Here is an 18,089-nt window from a genome sequence, read left to right as displayed (position 1 = left end):
AACACGTTAGGGAAATAAAGTTGATATGTAAAATGGGAATAAGTGGTTCCTGATTTCTTTTATGACTTCATGAACTTGGTGCTCCACAACTATCAAAAAAGGAACTGGTTAAAATGCTTCTATTTTCAATGTTGAGCTATATTTTGTATTTTTAACTTGCGACATTATTTCACTGAAACTTAATTAAGCCATAGGTAACAGGTTACCACAACCATACTACAGCAATGTTGAAAAAAATTGTATTTCTTGTCACCTATACCACCATATTGGGTAGTTTTCCGTAAGCTTAGCTTTTGTGATTTTGGTAACTATTTTATATTTATTTGTGAAATCCATCTCAACTAGGCATTCTAAATTGTACTCACCATTTACATCCCAAGGTATATTAGTATATCCACCTTGCACTTCTCGATATATATCCAGTTAAAGACAGAATATCAAAATTATTCCTCATTATGATACATTTTGTATCACAGACTCTCACATGTGTATTCAAAATTGATGCTTAAATTTGACCTGAACCAATTGACCTATAACCTGACATACGGTGACCTAATAGCCTTTTCTTCTCCTAACAACACATCAATAACAACATCAATATCAAATTGACTAATGACTATGCATCTATTGTGTAAGTGTTTATTTAATTTATTCAGTGTTATATATTTTGCAAGCACCACTAGATTTTCTATAGAGAGTATAACAAAGGATTTAATGTATTCTATTCATGTACCCTACTTGAACATGTTGAAAAGAATAAATTATGGTTTGTTATGAAACACGCATCTGAGTAACCAGGATACGGTAAACAAAAAATATATAGGGCTAAAATGACTTACTATACAATGGTTTAAAAACACCTTTTTATTTATTTTTTTATTTTTTTATTTCACATGATCCGTGCATATATCGCCTCGCTATAAATGAAAAAATATTTTTTTAGACCAATCAAACCAATATATGGGTGTAGTACGCCCTTAATATAAGCCAACATCACTGATTGTAGATTCAAAGTTGCACATATAGCGTATAGTTGCACATGTGCAGTAACATTTTATGTGAAGCAGCTGCAGTCAACACATGATATTTAAAGATATTTGGACAATGAACTAGTTGGTTGGCTAGTTGTGAACCACAATTTAGTGGAAATGAAAGTGGATCATTTTGCTATCAATTTGTACAATGTACATTAGCCTTTTACCCCTTAAAATAATGAATTTTTGTGTCAAGTATTTCAGGAAAAAACACAGTTCTTGCTTGCCACATTTGATCTTATGTAACACAAAGAAAACAAGTTATACCTCTATTTGTAGAAGCTTGTAGCTGCAGCATCTATCCTTAGGCCAAAAAAAAAGAAGGTTTGTCTCAAAGCTTGCGCGCGTGTTTGTAAAATCGCGCAATTTGAAGAAAAATAATGCAGAAATTTTCTTCATTGACTCAAGGCAAGTGCTCATGAGTGGCATACGTGGGGCTTTGTATTCCCTACATGAGCGCCGCTCTGTGCCGACCAACTTTTTGATGCGTAATTGGCCAATCAGATTACCAGTCTGTTTTTATGAGTTTGAGGCAATTGAAACAATTTACACTGTGTATACTCTCAAAATGTAAACAAGTGCTGTTCTTCTCTGCCAGCAAGTGTAATGTGGAGTATTCTTCTGTAGTATACCTTTGAATAAATGATTTCTTTGCTAATTATCTCCTAGTGCAAATGACACCAATTCATCGCAGTTATAATGGCATTTCCATGCCCACACAACTAGAAACCCCTGATAGCGACAAGTCTGGTGTGAGTGAAGCTGATACCTCCACAGCTACAACAACAAGTGGTATGCAATCACCGGGGGTTGTTGATCAAGATATAGCACATATGGAGGCTCAGTTAGATAACTGGAGCTTGGAGTTAAAACGAAATGTTCTGGTAAGTTTGCAAATTGAAGTGGCTGAACAGCAATTCATCCAATGCTATTTTGAGAAAGCTACATTTGGGCAATTACGGAAACCTATCCGAGATTTTGTATGAGACTTGGGAGAATTTTGCCCATATTGCAAGTCACAGGATTGTCACTGGTCTTACATTTTTTGGAACAAGCTTGATTACCCAACCAGTATATTAGGTTGCCCACTGGAGTCTTGTGTTATGTAGGCCTATACTTCTGTTCAATGGGCCACATATAGCCAAATATTTTATCAGGGCATTACCGGAGCTTTTACCTCATATAACCAAACTTAACAACAACCAAGCAGCCAACCAAAATGGCATCAAGGTTCTAGAACCCATTGTATGTACTATTTGATCTGCTGATGTCCATAACCATGCGAGAAAATTTTGGGATACTTTATGCATTTTATGTATACCAGCTCCACAATGAGGAGTTCTGATGAATGGATTGGTAGATAAGTGTGCTATATGTATATCCCTGCTTGGAGGGAGGAGGATGACAGGGAGGGATTATGCACAACAATTACATCTTCAACTGTATAAACATAGTATTATTTCCTACTTCGCATATTAGTGATCCCAACAAATTTTGCACAAATTTGCAAGTTTGATAGGGTTTTTTTTATTGGTGTAGACATAGCTACTTTGGTCACTTTGTTAGTCCTAATGTGAATGGATTCCTTTACGCCCCTCCGGAACCAATTTCTTTCTTTCATGATTTGAACAGGGTCAAGGGCCACCATAAACTTTCCAGAGCTTACAACTTCTTACTACGTCAGATAAGAGACAGACACTTCAATCACACTTGACTTATTTATGTCACGGTCCGACGATCTCTGACCAGTAACAAGCATTAATCATCAGTCCATCAACCGAGTGAACAAGGAATAGTGAAACATTCCGAAAGCTCTCAGATGAGCAAATTTATGCTTTGAGCAACTGTTTAACTTTGTTCATCGGTTTTTTTTCTTTTCTTTTTTTTTCAGGCTGAATTTAGTCAATCCAAGATATCACTTATAGAGAGACACAGGCAGGAGATCCGACGAATCAAAGATAGGTGAGAGACACTGCCTTCCTTCCCAAGTAGATACTGTGGTTTTATCTGGGAGAGGCACAAGAACTGTTCATAATATAGCAAGTATGTCCTGTTGTATACCCAAAGATGCAACATTCAAAGATGACACCTGCCAAATATTGGCCATTTAGGCACCTGCCTCTCCATCCAGTTTTACATGTAGAGCTGTTTCTTTGTACATTTTGCATCTGTACAATTAAACAAAAAAAATTGTGTGGATTATTCAAGTTGGACCCTGCCCATTTCTATGGACTTCTTCCCTGAAAATAATCCTAGCTATACCACTGCCTCAACATGTCACTGAGCACTATAATATATGTCACTGAGCACTAGACTAATATACATGTAGACCATTCCTATATTTGTCACTTTTCTGATGACCGGATGTTATTGTTTTACCGGTTTTTATCATATTTGATCCTCTGCTCATGACCAACGTTGGAGACAGGAGTACTTCCGGTAAAACAATAACATCCGGCCGGGATTCCCGCTCCAAGCAGATGGATCAATAACAACATCAATCGCTTTGAGAAAGCCAGAAGGTTTCTGGCGAAACTGTCAGCAGAAAAACATAAGTTTTTCCTTTGGTCTTGGCAAAGAACTTTAATTAGCTAGGGGATGTTTATGCTGCCATTCTTCTGCATTGTACTGGTATAGGAGTTGGCAAGGGCCTGGCAAAACATTTTGCTTTGCAATCATTTGTGTTGTGTTAGACATGACAAAGCATATGATCTTTCAACTATCTTGACATTTTTAAGCACCACATGGTACTTGTTTTATTTCAGACATTCAAGAGAAGTGAGTCAACTGCAGAATGACATAGAAAACCTGAAGGAGCTGCTACACACGTATGAGTTGTCAATAGAACGCAAAGATGATGTCATATCCAATCTCACCAGGGCAGTGCAGAAGCAGAAGGAGAGATTTGAGATGCTGAAAAGATTTCAAGCATGGAAGCTGAAACACAATGAGGAAAAGAGAGAGGTACGGAAATATGTGCCACGCCCGTAGATGGAATAAGATAGTCGTACAAATTTAAGTTAAATAGTATTCAATTTGCATTTAAGAATGCAGCACAGTGAGGTGTTTTGGCAAAATCGGGTGGAACTGGGCATTAGATTTTATGGGTTCAAAGGTCATAATCAGCAAAATGGGATAGCTGGTAGCAAACCTACTTGAGACATAATTTAGAACTCAAAAAGATGTTAAGTTTAAGATAAATTAGAAAACCATCAGCTATCCCATCTTGCTGATATTGACCTTTAACCCCATAAAATCTAATGCCCAGTTCCACCTTATTTTGCAGTGGGGCAACGTGCCCCGGGTGCCACCCTTAGGTGCCAAATTGGCCATTTCAGCATCGATTCTGCGCCCCTCTAAGCGATGAAAGTCAGCACAAAAACAATTGAAAGGACATTTTAAGACCGATATTCAACTTCTAGTAACCAAAATTAATTAGTGATAGGCCTTATTTATTTGTTCAAAATTGTGTGTGCTCCGTGCGCATTCGTTTCATGAATTAGGGGGCCGCGTCTAAGATATTCTTGGGTGGGGGTAGGGGCGCCAATTTTGTTTCTTGCCCCGGGTGCTACCAACCCTAGTTACGCCAATGGTAGCAGTCGGCCAGTACAAAAGGTTTTTACAAAATACTGTAATTGAAAACATTTTCTACCCATCAACTAAGCTAACCAGATGTGTGAAGAAATACACTCTACTTTCTGAATGTGAATTTTACTGAATGCAAACATTGATCAATTTTATTTTCATATCCACATTTGAATATTTGGCAGTACATGTACGTTAAATAGGAACCTGAGAATGTGTTTTCTGCTTGTTTGATTGATTTTTGTGTCCATTTTACACAACAGTTATTCACAAGTCATTTGGCTGCTAAGCATTATGAACGCAGACGGATGACTAAAGTATGGACAGCATGGCACAGTATCATTGAGGCTAAATGGAAGCAAAGAGTAGAGAAAGCTTGTCAGAGTAAAGCACAAGAAGTGTGCATGCACCTCACCAATGACTATGAAACAAGGATAGCATCGGTAAGTATTGGACAATTACCGTAAACATTCACCTAATGGTGCTATGGGCTCACTTGACATAACTGGAATTTTAGACACAAACTAAAAGTGCCCTCCCATAAAAATCCCTCCAGCAAATAAGGGCACATGCCCTTAATTCTTGTTGGGATTTTTAGAGGAGGGAGCTCTCTATTTGTACATGAAATTTACTCCAAGGCAAAAGAGCCGAGAAAAGACAAAAAGAAAAAAGAAACTTTGAAAAGTCAAAAGTTAAGTATAAAAGAAAAAAAAGCGCAGTGATTTATAGTGCACTACGCACAGGCACAACGCCTAGACGTTGATCCACAAGCCTCAGCACACTTTACAGGTTGTCGCTGACCACTATGGCCTCACATCATTCCATAAACCATTGAACAACAATTCAAGGACTCTGCACACACCCTAGACATTCCACAAATAACCATCGCAACCAGAATCAGCTCTCTGAGTTTCGTACGGGTTACAACGAGACAAATTAGCAGTGAGTTCCTTGTCCAGGGGAATTTCAAGCTAACTCAATTGTGTGTGCAGTTGTACTTATGAAGGTAGAATAGCATTTGCAAGTATTTGATATTCAAACATTTGATGTCAAACATAAAAGAAGATATAGCATGCCAAAATTAAAGGCATCTGTATGCCGAAATTAAAGGGAGCTGTACCAATAACGTAGTTGTCGCTGTCAAGTTCTTCATTACTTAGTTGGTGATACTAAGTCTATACAGCCAATATTTTCTGTGAAGAGATGGAGGTGGCTTTATCTTTGAAATTATGAAAACTGTAGTGACTATACTACAATTTAATCTAAAACATTTAATGTTTGCACATAATATTGGCTTGCTAAACAGACCCAATACAGCAAGTAAAACAATGGTGGACTATGAGCAAAAAAAAATTAATAACATAATATGAAACAGCCCCATGTGAGACAGTGTCTGATAGTGACAAAAACTTCAACAGCGCCACCACATATTTGAATGCTATAAGTTGCTGTTGGGAAACTATCTTGCATGTGAATCTGAAAGGGGGAACTCCCATGTAATATAAACAAAACGGGTGTGATTTGTATGAATTTTTCCGGATTTGCCGGATTTTTTGTGGCCAAAATTTACACAATTTTATTGATTTTCAGCCTTTTCCAGGATATTTTTGCCCAATTTCAAGCTGTTTTTCTAGATTTGTTTACTATTTTCAGGATATTACAAGCTTTGAATCACACCCCTGACAAAACAAAAGATGGTCATTTGACAGCCTCATTTTCATATCATTTGCTATGAAATAGTAGAGACTACATGGTATAAGTAGAAAATATGTAATCAGACTGAAAAATACCTCATTTCTATTTTATATGAAAAATAAAACTATGACTGCATGCAGTTGAGTTAACCCATTTATCAGGGCTCAATAGATCCTAGACAAATAGATCCTAGACAAATATGTGGGCAGGATCGTAAATGGAGAAATAGCCAAAAATCTGCCCGGGGTGATTTTACACAATTTGGATTTGTTGCGAATTTGTGATGTTATTAATGTTTAAAATATTATTTGATAGTTTCAGACCGGAATATAACTGCCATCTCGTATTGTTTGAGACATTATTGAAGGTAATCCCTACTTTCAACATTGTCAATAATATTTTCAAAGGCCGATATCTCAATTTCCAATTTTATAATACCATAACTTACGAACTCAATATCTTCGCTTAGGAATGTCCGATTCATTGAGGAAAACGGCATTGTGGAGCAAAATATCAGTATATTTAAGATATGTAAAAACCTCAAAATTGATAACCTACCCAAAAGTGTCTCCTTTTGACATGACACGTCACATATAGCATTTGAAGAAAAAAATGTGTGAAAATCATATCATTTCTCAGTCTGTACTTTTACTGAAGAAAATTGTGTTTTTATGTGGAAAGCACATGTTGATTTTGTTTGTAATGAAAAGTTTTGTGATTTCCATTCTGTATGTGACAGTTGAATGAAGCATTGGAGTCATCAAGGGCAGAAGTAAATCGACTTCATGCTGAGAGAGAACACTACGAAGAGACAATGAAGAAAGCTTTCATGAGAGGTGTATGCGCCCTCAATCTGGAAGCTATGCAAATATTTCACGAAAATGAAGGTATAACTTAACAGCTTTAGGTTATTTTCAAAGTTATACATTTATTAATGGTCTATGAGCGTGATGGTCGAAATATAATTACTCTGGGAAAGATGGATTGTTCGATTCCACGAGCCAGAACAGCAAGTGGAATGGAACAATATATTTTTCACCGAGTGATTATATGACATGATCAAGGGGATTGAGTCGCATATCGGCAATTTTCAATTAGAAGATCCCATCAAATCGGACATCTGTTTACCGATTTATGAGCAGTTTATCAATGGCAGAAAACAATATAAAACTAGACTTAGCTGTGGTCTAAGACCACGAACACAGCCGAGTTGTGACCCCTTAATGACCTTTGACCTCAAAATATATGAAAGACCCATAGACATTGGCTAATATCAATGCATGTGTGCATGTGGCATTAATTTGCTATGTTATTTGTGGCAGAAGGGCATTTTGAAGGGTTTTTTTTGTCTCAGACCGGAAGTGACCCCTTAATGACATTTTATCCCAAATAAAAATATCACATATACACTGAGTAACATCAATTCATGTGTGAACATACCGTTGCTGTGCTATGTTTTTCTTAACAGATAAACATTTTTGAAGGTATTTCGTTTTATACCGGAAGTGACCCTTTAATGACTTTTGCCCCAAATGAAAAATACCACATATACATTGGCCAAACACAATTCATGTGTGAACATACCATCAGTCTCCTATGTTTTTCTTAGCTAATACAAAATTTTGAAGATATTTCGATTTATACCGGAAGTGACCCCTTAATGACCTTTGACCCCAAATCTGTGTACACCACATTGACACTGGGTAATAATAATGCATGCAGCATGTGTGTAAGTTGCGTCACTGTCCTACGTAATTTGTGGGAGAAAATGCATTTTAAAGGTATTTCGTTTTATACCGGAAGTGACCCCTTATTGACCTTTGGCCTCAAATAATAAATACCACATATACACTGTTTAACTGCAACTCATATGTGAACATACCGTTACTTTCCTATGTTTTTCTTAGCTAATAAAAAAATTTGAAGGTATTTCGTTTTTTTACCGGAAGTGACCCTTAATGAACTTTGACCCCAAATCCGTGTACACCCTATAGACACTGGGTAATTACAATGAACGAAAAAAAAAAAAGCACCTGTAAGAAAAAAGACACAGCCGTGACTAACGTCACGGCTGCGTAACAAATGAATTGAACACTGTTTTTGCCAATATCTCAAAAACAATATAAGCGACATCCGGACTCATTCCCCTTGATCATGTCACATATTTTGACCATTAGACGAATTTAAGACAGTTAATATTTGTTTTGTATCACTAAATACATATATAATTCTATTACTGTTTAAGGTATGAAATACATTATTCATCAACATAACACCATGTTTTGCTGTGACACGCCAATAACAGTGCAGCTATGCTGCATAAAGTGTGCACGCATATTAGGATATTGTGCAATTTATGTTCTGCATATGCACATGTATTAGGATTATGCAGGAAATACGTAAAATATTACATGCCTGTATGTTAATGAAAATACAAATTTTTAGCGAAGTGGTGTTTGGCCAATGAGATTACAGAATTCATGTCAACTAAAAGGATAGTCCAATTACATTTTGAAGTTTTGATAGGCTTTGACTTGGACTTAGTTTGTTGGGCTTATAATAGGCAAAAAAAAAAAAGACTCATTGTATTGATATAGAATGGCATGCACACAGTTGGGTGCAGTACTTACGCTATATTCTGATCAGCTCGTAATAGGCGGGACTCATATCATCGTGGATTGATATTGAATGGCGTACACACAGCTGGGTACAGGGCCTACGTGAAATGCGCTCTGCATATTGCGTGACTGACTCGTGCTTTTGTGAATTTACGCGGGCGTATTTTGGGACTCATGGACTTTATTGACTTGCGCAGTAACAAAAAACGAATAATCTCGCCTATTACGAGCTCATCATAGTAAAATTGCTTGTTGCTTATTGGATGTTGGGTGACAAATTTTAGCAGGGGCAATTTTAGGGTAAATAGACACTGCACATTGATAAATGGAATGTTTTTAGTTACTTTTGCCTCAATTCCTAAGCAGCCAATGTGTTGGCACTTTGGATGGAGGGCTCGAGGTGTATGTTCCCCTCCACTTTCTGAGAATTTTTTAAAAATTACTCAATTTGGTGATACATCAGTGGAGTAGTAGATGTCGTTTTGACATGGGGGACTGGCTGTCGGCCCGGGGACGTTCTACAATCCATCATCCAACTGGTGGGGGCATGCTGATACTGTATTTATCAATGCACCTAACCCATCCCTGGCAAATGTCCCTTTATCTTGTTACGCCTATTCAGTTTCCTCTTGTATCATTAAATTGATCCCTAATTTGTTTGTTTGTACTGGTTTATGATGTTTAACTCTATTTCCTACTTTAAACATGTATTTGCTATACAGTGTGGGCCAAAAACAACTTTACCCAATTTAAAAGGTTCATATCTCAAAATTAAAAAGTCTGCCGCAAATTGTTTTCACATATTCGTAAAGAACATCTTCTTTAGAGTATTTGGTGAAAAACTATTCAAAATGTATTAAATTAAAAGCGTGGACGCAAGTTTTAAATCAAAGAGTCAAAATTAGCTTTGTCCACGCGAAGGCCTACTAGCTGTCGCGTCGCATCAATTGTAATGGCGAGTTCGATAAAGAATGAGAACCACAATAAGAACCACTCAGTATACGCACAAATTTGTTCAGCAATTTTATATAACACAATCAAATAAATCAAACATGAACAATTTAAATGTCAAGTTATGACATTTTGTCTTTCACGCTGCAAAGATAAACACAATACTCTTCAAATATGCGCAAAGCAATTGTAACCTCAGACCTGATTTTTTTTTGTCATTACGAAATGTTATCTACAAGAACGTTTGAAGTTATTGAACTTATTGCGTTTGTGGTATGTTCGGCAAATTGTTGCGTCGACAACTGACTCTGGGCTTAGCTGCAAGTTCCCTTTGAACCACTGGAATATTTGCAGCTGAATGACCAGTTCTTGGACGTCCGCTCCGTGCTTTGCATCTATTCATCACACTTCCGAGGTTGTGAAAGTTGTTCGTATGTAGAGTTATGGTAGGTTTCGTGGGATCTTACGTTTAGGAAACGAATCCGAAATTGACGCTGCACTACCAAAAAGCTTTCTGTTCTTAATTAAGTATACCTCTGCCTTATAATAAAAGTCATCTCTTGTGTTGTGAATTGCCTTATCTTGACACCTTGCAAACCTATTTAGAAATAAGCCACGCAGTCACAAAATGCACGAAGGCCTATTTAAAATTGAAAAATTGCGCCAGATAAAACCTTTGTAATTGTGTAATTTTTATGCTAATTGTTGGTCAATGACAGGGGTAAAGTTCGAGTTCATGACAAGTAAATGGGGGTTAAAATCGATTGTATTTCTTTCGTGCATGTAAAACAATTATCACTTGTCAAAGACAGGCCAAACGTGTTTACCAATAACATGTATGCCTAACGCAAATGTATGCCGTATTCAAAGCAATCGGACATACACCATTGAATTACGTGTGGACAAAGTGATTTTTGACCCTCGGACGTAAAACTAGCACCATTTTGTTAATTTAGCTTCTTTTGCTTTCATTTCTTCATCACATACTTTTAGAAATATATACATTTAGAATATGTAACAATATTATGAATAGCTCTTCTACAATTCGAGCAACCCCCCTCTGAAATTGGGTAAAGTTGTTTTTGGCCCACACTGTAGTGGTGATTAATGGCCTATCCAGTGATTTGCTCATCCGGACAATCGTAAAAATCATCAAAATTTAGATTTTGGTACCTTTGTCATTGTCATAGATGTGCTAACATACAGGGATGTAAATCTTCAGGAAATTTCCTGATTTCAGGAAATTTTGCTTGGATCTTCCCTGTACAAAGTATAGAGAAATACACATTTTCAGGAAATTTTTAAGCAGTTTCAGGAAATTATGTCAGTGCCTGTGCTTGTTTTTATCCCTGAACATAGCTTGCTACTAATTCAGCCGCAAGCTGTGTATTTAAGACAAAATAAGGCATATACATGAATCTGTAATTTATATACTGTCAGTATATAATAATTGGGGCCCAAGGATTGACCCTTGGGGTAAACCACAACTAGTTTAAAACTAACTATAAAAATTTAAAGGTGCACATAAAAATAACAGATGTGGAAATAGGAGTATAAACTGACCAGTAGATATCAGTTGTAGTCCTACTAATTCATGGCCTAGGGGAAAGTTAGCCCATATTTGCAAGACTATTCTTTCTTGCCTTCAAGGTGAAAGAAACCTATTCATGTTACCCTCTGGCTATGGTCTGGCTTGCTGTTAGATCTTTCACAGGGAAAGATGACATTCCAATATTCCCCTTTAATATCATGATCTGCAATTCTCATTTACAATTTTTCAAAATGTAGGCATAAATTAGGACATGTTGTTTTTTAGAATATTTTACACCATTGATCACACAATTAAGAATATATGCAAATAATAAACATGTTTAAAAGCAAATAGTTCGTTGGTCCATCATTCTCATTATTTTGTGATGTGACCATTTTTTATGCCAAAACTTAGCTCATAAAATACATAGACTTTGAATGACTCAATTTTTTCTTCTTTTTTTTTCGACCTAGTTACAGCTTGATGAAAATGCACACCTGGTTAATGATGTCAAATTAATTATGTTTCAATAAATGTTAATCAGAAAAGATTGGTTAGAGTTATTTATAAGGGTATGTTTCGTTTAAAATGTTAATCCATTTAATTGACTTGCAATTATGTTTTTGAAAATGTTAATCAGAAAAGATTGGTTAGAGTTATTTAAAAGGGTAGGTTTTCATTTAAAATATAAATCTATTTAATTGACTTGTCATTATATTTACATGGCTACAGCTCAATGAAAGTACACACCTGGATCACTAATGTCAAGTTTAAAACAATTAAATTTTATGTTTAAAAAATATTAAAAATGGTGTTATGTTTTATACAAATGTAATTCATTTAATTGAATTTTTTACCTAGCTGTAGGTCGATGAAAAGACACGGCTAGTGTACTGATATTAAACGGTATTATGTTTGAAAAATGTTAAAGGAAGGTGACCTAATATATTTGGAAAATCAAATTCTTTAAAACTTACGTATAACATAAAATGTCATCCCATTCAAGCACTCATGCAAAAAGAAAATGTAAATGTTTTTTGTAATGTGACTAATTCCTAATGGAATTACCGAGATTTATACAGTGTGATATTGGTAGTCTACAGTGTTTTTATTAATGATAATCATCATGATCATGTAATATATTGATTTCAAGTGAAAGGCCCTATTTTTCTCATAAACATATTGCAATTAGAAGTTCCAACTCGGTGTATTTCCCAAAATATCATCAAAAAACTGCCTAATTAGTGTCAACTATGGTATACCATAGTTGAGACTAATTCGCAGTTTTTTTGATTTTTCGGAAATACACCGAACGCCAAATTTCAATATGTTTATGAGAAAAATATGAGCTTTCATCTGATACCAAAATCAGCATTTTGATGAGGTCAAGTGGGGGATGAGATTTTCAATCAGGTTACCCACCTTTAATCAGAATGCAAAAAGGCATACAAAGTTTACAAACGCTGCAAATGTGCCTACAATTTCTTTAAATTTCTTAAAATTGTCAAAATGTGTTAAGATTTCCTTAAATTTAGTAGCAACCCAGTGATGCAAAGGTGCATATAAGATATCTGCCAATTGTATCAAATTTGTCTATAAAGTTTCATACAAGTTTTATTACAAAAGATTAAACACATTGTTTATGAACTAAATGTCCAAATAGTGCTTCACTTTAAACACTAAGATGTTCAGTTCATAAACAGGGTGATAAGTTCCTACAAGCAATACACATAAACTTTTGATACCCAAATGATTTTATGTTCAGGAGCATCTGCAGGATGTCCATAAAAATAGACCCTGTGGATTGGGGACTTAACTTAAAATATCAGCAGTAAAATTAAAACGTTCTTGAAATGTCTTCTAAAATCATCAAAATCACTGATTTACTCATACTGAGGCTTATCCTCACAAGTGACCGAAATATTGGGGAGAAAGGGCATCGGTGATGGTAAGGCAATATTTGCTTGAATTTTTCACAAAATGAATCTTTGACTGTTTACCACAAACTATACCTTTTTGTATAGGATTTTTTCGACTCGATCAGTCTTACTTTATAAAGGAACTTTTTTAATTTCCTGGTCATTTATCGGGTTGAAACTTGAATTGTATAGAAATATTCTAAGCCTGTTTTTTTAATTCTCATCGCACAGATTTTTATTATCACTGCACAAAAATAGCCCCTGATAATGAATGGTTAAATCTTAAAGGCTTTCAGGATATTCCCAAATCCTAATTTTTGGCCCCCATACATGTGTGGGGCTTAAGTTATCATCCAAATGGTTGTCGGGCTGCTTGTTTGTCCGGCTGCCTGTTTGTTTGGCTGTCTAGGCAGAAGCAAATTCATTAATCCATTGTGCAGCTCAAACGCAATAACCGATCAACTTCAAACTTAGTATGGTGATAGGATATGGTGGCCTGATGTGCTGTATAGACTTGTCATGTTATTTGCTTATTTATGAATATTAATATATATATATTTTGCCTGCATTTTCATTAATCCACTCTGCAGATTAAACGCAATAACCGATCAATTTCTAACATAGTATGGTGATTGGATATGATGATATGATCTGCTGTATAGTTATACCATATTATAACTTCTATATTCCAGATGCTGAAGGAGGAACTGAAGAAGGAGGAGGAGGAGGAGAAGGAAGAGGAGGCGGAGGAGGCATGCAACCTTCTTCATCAGGGCAATACCCCCAACACTCATCAACACATACCGCCTCATCAAGCATACCCAGGGTAACAACATCATCATCAATGCCAAGAACGGTAACAAGTCAAAGTGCCTTTACTCCAGGGACAATCAGTCAAGGTGCATCGGGAGTACGCAAAACGGTAATCTTTTCCACTCTTCTTTTTAAATGGGGGTGACTTCCTCTGCCCTTACTGGCTTTCTGGTCGTCATCTCCATGATTAATTTGTTCGATATTGCTTTTTCTTTTTTTTTTTTTTTTAGTTTATGTTTGTGTGATTTGTGTAAATTAGCCTGTATTTCATAAGTTGAAAGGTAATGAAGAAGAATGGTCTGTCTCACTGTCAGGCAGTCCACTTATCCGGATTTTCATCCAATGGCGTAGATTTCTTTTTGACATTGGGGGGATGGGGTTGGAAAAAATTCTTGAAATATACTAAATCCAGCACCTTTTGGCGACAGAATAAGTATATAGTACAAATGCGCGCTTTAAAGTTGCCATTTTGAAGCTTAACTATTGAAATATGATGTGAAAGTGGAATTAATTCGCGCGAAGCATGCAAAAAATTGCACTTTGAGGGCTAAAATGGCCAAATATGAGGTTAATTTGGTCAGAAACACATATACAGGCGTCAACATTGGGGGATGATTGTATGGACCATCCCCCTGGCAAAATATTGGGTGGGGGGATTTATCCCCCACCCCCGGATCTATGCCTATGTTTTCATCCAGGTACCAGTAAGTGGTCTGGCTGATGCTTGGTTCCATGGTGGGACTGTACATTATTTAAAATCACTGTGTACAAAGTATTAGGACATGAATTGATTAGTTGGTTTCTTTGTTAGTTGTTTGTGAATTTGTGAAGTAGACTTGTACCTCTATATCTGTGGTTGAGTTGGCAGGCTAAAAACATCACACCAACTGGAGTGATGTTGTTGCGTGCACAACAGGACGTTAAATCGGGTTTGTATTATGTTTGTTTTGACCTACGCAATCAATCTCTGGAGTTTATTTTAATATACCTAAATTTCTTTCATCAACAGAGTGCCAGTACAAAAACAACCCAGTCTCACAAAGCACCAAAGACCATCACTGCTAAGGTGTCAGCCAGACCTGAGCATGGGCAACGGCTGGGACAGTCCACTCTTACAGGGGGTGTTCAGAGTGGAACAACGCTAGCCCCTCCCATGAGTTCTGTTATTGTAGAAAGACATCATCCAATTACACAGGTGAGGGCGACATCAGCAATTGTCTACGGTGATCTGCCCTCACAAAGTAGACAAGATAAGATAACTTGTATTCCATCAAGATGACATCAAAACAAACATAGGATCTTGAGAAGATACATAGTCGTTGGGCAGGAAAAACCTCCTATGTGTCACTGGCCCCTGAACATGTTTAAAGCAAAACCTATGTAACCTGTTGGTTGTTTTGTTTTAAACATGTTCAGGGTCACAAGCACATAGGTTTTTCCTGCCTTGACATTTAGTAAAGTTAATGCTATGCATGCTGGCCATATAGGCTTTTCCTTGATAAAACTGTAAAAGTTTTGAGATATTTTCTCAAAATATCAAGAGCTATCTCAAGAACCACTCAACCAATACTGGGCTTGTTTGTACTCATTTTGATGCATTTTTCATGCTGACTCAAAATATTATCATGATTATATACAATTCTGAAATGTGTGAATTTTTAAAGTAAATTTGAAACTTGTCGGCGGGAGAGGGTTAACCCACAGTTCACACTGCATAGATACATATAAGAAATTTAAGTGTGTTATAAACATCCAACCCATAACATTGGTCATGGTGGCCTAGGACACCCTAAGCCATTTTAGCATTCAGGAACTCTACATATCAGATCAGTGGATCAACCTGTATCTAGAATACCAGCCAAGTTCAACAGATGAATCAATAAATTAGGAGAAAATGATAGGTCAACCAATATTTTTTCCTCTAGGGCCAAATTTCTGACGTGCATTGGTAAAACTTCCTGTTGAATATTCTGAACAATATTTATTTTCTTTATTAATCCTGACAAAATTGACCCTTTTTCAAAGCAAAAAAAGCAAGCATTTATAAAACGTATGTGCAGCGCATTTATTTGTATTTCTGAAACATAAAAACTAGATCATGTAATAGTCTCTGAAATTAATATACTCTCTGGGATAATAGGATGAATGAATTAATCTGTACAGAGAGCAGCCAACACACATTAAATAACATTGAAAAAAAACCCCAGTGCATCTGGTTACAAACATCATTTGAACCCAATACCTATAGATTTTAATCTTTCGCTCTTCTCCAGTGTGGCTCTGTTGCTCAGTTGGTTAGAGCATTGTGCTAGTATAATCGAAGGTCACAGGTTTGAATCCGGCCAGATGCACTGGTTGATTTTTTTTCAACGTTAATGTGCACTGATTGCTCTGGGTACAGATTACTATTTGTTTATAATAGTCTTTACAGGTATCAAACTGTCATTTGGATGTTAGCATTTAGATACATGCTGAAGTACCTGTAATTGAAATTCAATGATAAAAAAGAGACTGCATTCTACATCAGAAGTGCTTTGAAACAAAAAGATTAATTTTTATAGACATAACCTGCATGATTAGAAGTAATCATTCCTCTCAAATTTACTTATCTGTTTCTTAAAATCCACTCTCTGTTTCTGTCTTTTCAGCAAACAATTGGGCATGCCATGGCATCACGATACCCACAACAGCAACAGCGACCTGGTCAGCCTATCTACAATAGAACAACATCAGCAGCTGGTATATCCCAGCGTAGACTGGCTGGCCAAAGTGGTAAAATACCATTGACTGCCTCAAATGTACACACAGTGAAAGTAGTTCACTAAGGTAACACTAGCGCCCTCTTGTGCCTTCCATGATCAAGTGACGTCAGCATGAAATTGACATTTCAGTGTTAAAGGTGCTTGACAGATTGATAGCTTCATCCCCTCACTTTACCCATCAAGATGCAGATTTTGGTATCAGGTGAAAGCTTATATTGTTCTCATAATTTTAGGCCTGAAATATGTTTTGTTTAGGCAGTATGAACCACAGAATTAGAGAAGGAGAACCGGGACTCCCTATACCGCCACATACACTCGCGCCGTCAGCTATGGGGAAAAAATTGGGGGTATTCGGGTCCTTGCCGACGGTGCGCTTGGAGACGAACGAAAACAATTCTGCGCCTCATCTGAAGCGTCTTGGTACTCGCGTGCAGGTCGCATCAAGTGCATCTCTCAAATGCGCCCATCATCCATGTCGTGCTTGCATGACAACGAATGCCTCGAGCGCATTCCGAGTGAAACCGAATTCCCCCAATTTTTGCTCCATGTCTGTATCAAGATGGCGGTCGAGTCCTGGTTCTCTGGTTTTAATTCTGTGGTATGAACACAAACTTAGGCCAATGTCCCATGCGCCACTAAGATACACATTGCTTCTAGAATCCAAATTTCTGTGGCAATTAAACTCAAAACTTGGAATAAGAATGTTTGGGTGATGGGCCTCAGTGTGAGGTAGAAAACACAATGTGCTACAATTGGACCACAATCAGGTCATGCACCTTTAAACTACCCTGGGCATTAACATTGGCAAAGGTTTGAAAAATGCCATGTCAGTATGACCTTAGTCTCCTTCGCAGCCAGTTTGGTTACGCTCCCTCCACACAAACAGTCTGCCAATGATGACGAACTGGTCCTTTTTGATTGGCTAACGGTTTTCTGACGACGTCATCCGGCTTGGCGTCAAACACAGCTTTCAGTTGGTCGATCGGCTAGACGGCTACTTAATTATTCATGAGCAATTTTGACCGCCATCTCGCCACACTGACTGAGGTCAATCAAGTTCCCGTATGTACAGCTCTACAGCTACATGCGTGTAGCCAATCAGAAACGGCGTTATAAGTGGCCATTGGCAGACTGTTTGTGTGGAGGGAGCGGAACCAAAATGACCTATGCAACCAGTGTTG

General features: G+C 37.0%; 1 protein-coding gene across 1 annotated transcript in view; it reads left to right on the top strand.

Annotated features, from left to right (window-relative positions):
- LOC140141853 (centrosomal protein POC5-like) overlaps positions 1-17,276 on the top strand; it is a 36,252-nt gene extending 18,976 nt beyond the window's left edge. The window contains exons 4-11 of the mRNA XM_072163724.1: positions 1,704-1,918; positions 2,926-2,996; positions 3,800-3,998; positions 4,883-5,062; positions 7,054-7,201; positions 14,026-14,255; positions 15,156-15,341; positions 16,795-17,276. Coding sequence (XP_072019825.1) covers positions 1,704-1,918; positions 2,926-2,996; positions 3,800-3,998; positions 4,883-5,062; positions 7,054-7,201; positions 14,026-14,255; positions 15,156-15,341; positions 16,795-16,971 — 1,406 coding nt within the window. The 3' untranslated portion in view covers positions 16,972-17,276. The remainder of the gene's footprint in view (positions 1-1,703; positions 1,919-2,925; positions 2,997-3,799; positions 3,999-4,882; positions 5,063-7,053; positions 7,202-14,025; positions 14,256-15,155; positions 15,342-16,794) is intronic.
- The last annotated feature ends 813 nt before the right edge of the window (positions 17,277-18,089 follow it).

Source organism: Amphiura filiformis, chromosome 20 (genome assembly GCF_039555335.1).
Source record: "Amphiura filiformis chromosome 20, Afil_fr2py, whole genome shotgun sequence".
In the NCBI taxonomy this organism is placed as follows: Eukaryota; Metazoa; Echinodermata; class Ophiuroidea; order Amphilepidida; family Amphiuridae; genus Amphiura; species Amphiura filiformis.
Note: the sequence above shows the minus strand (reverse complement) of the source record. Positions and strands in the feature narration are given on the sequence as shown.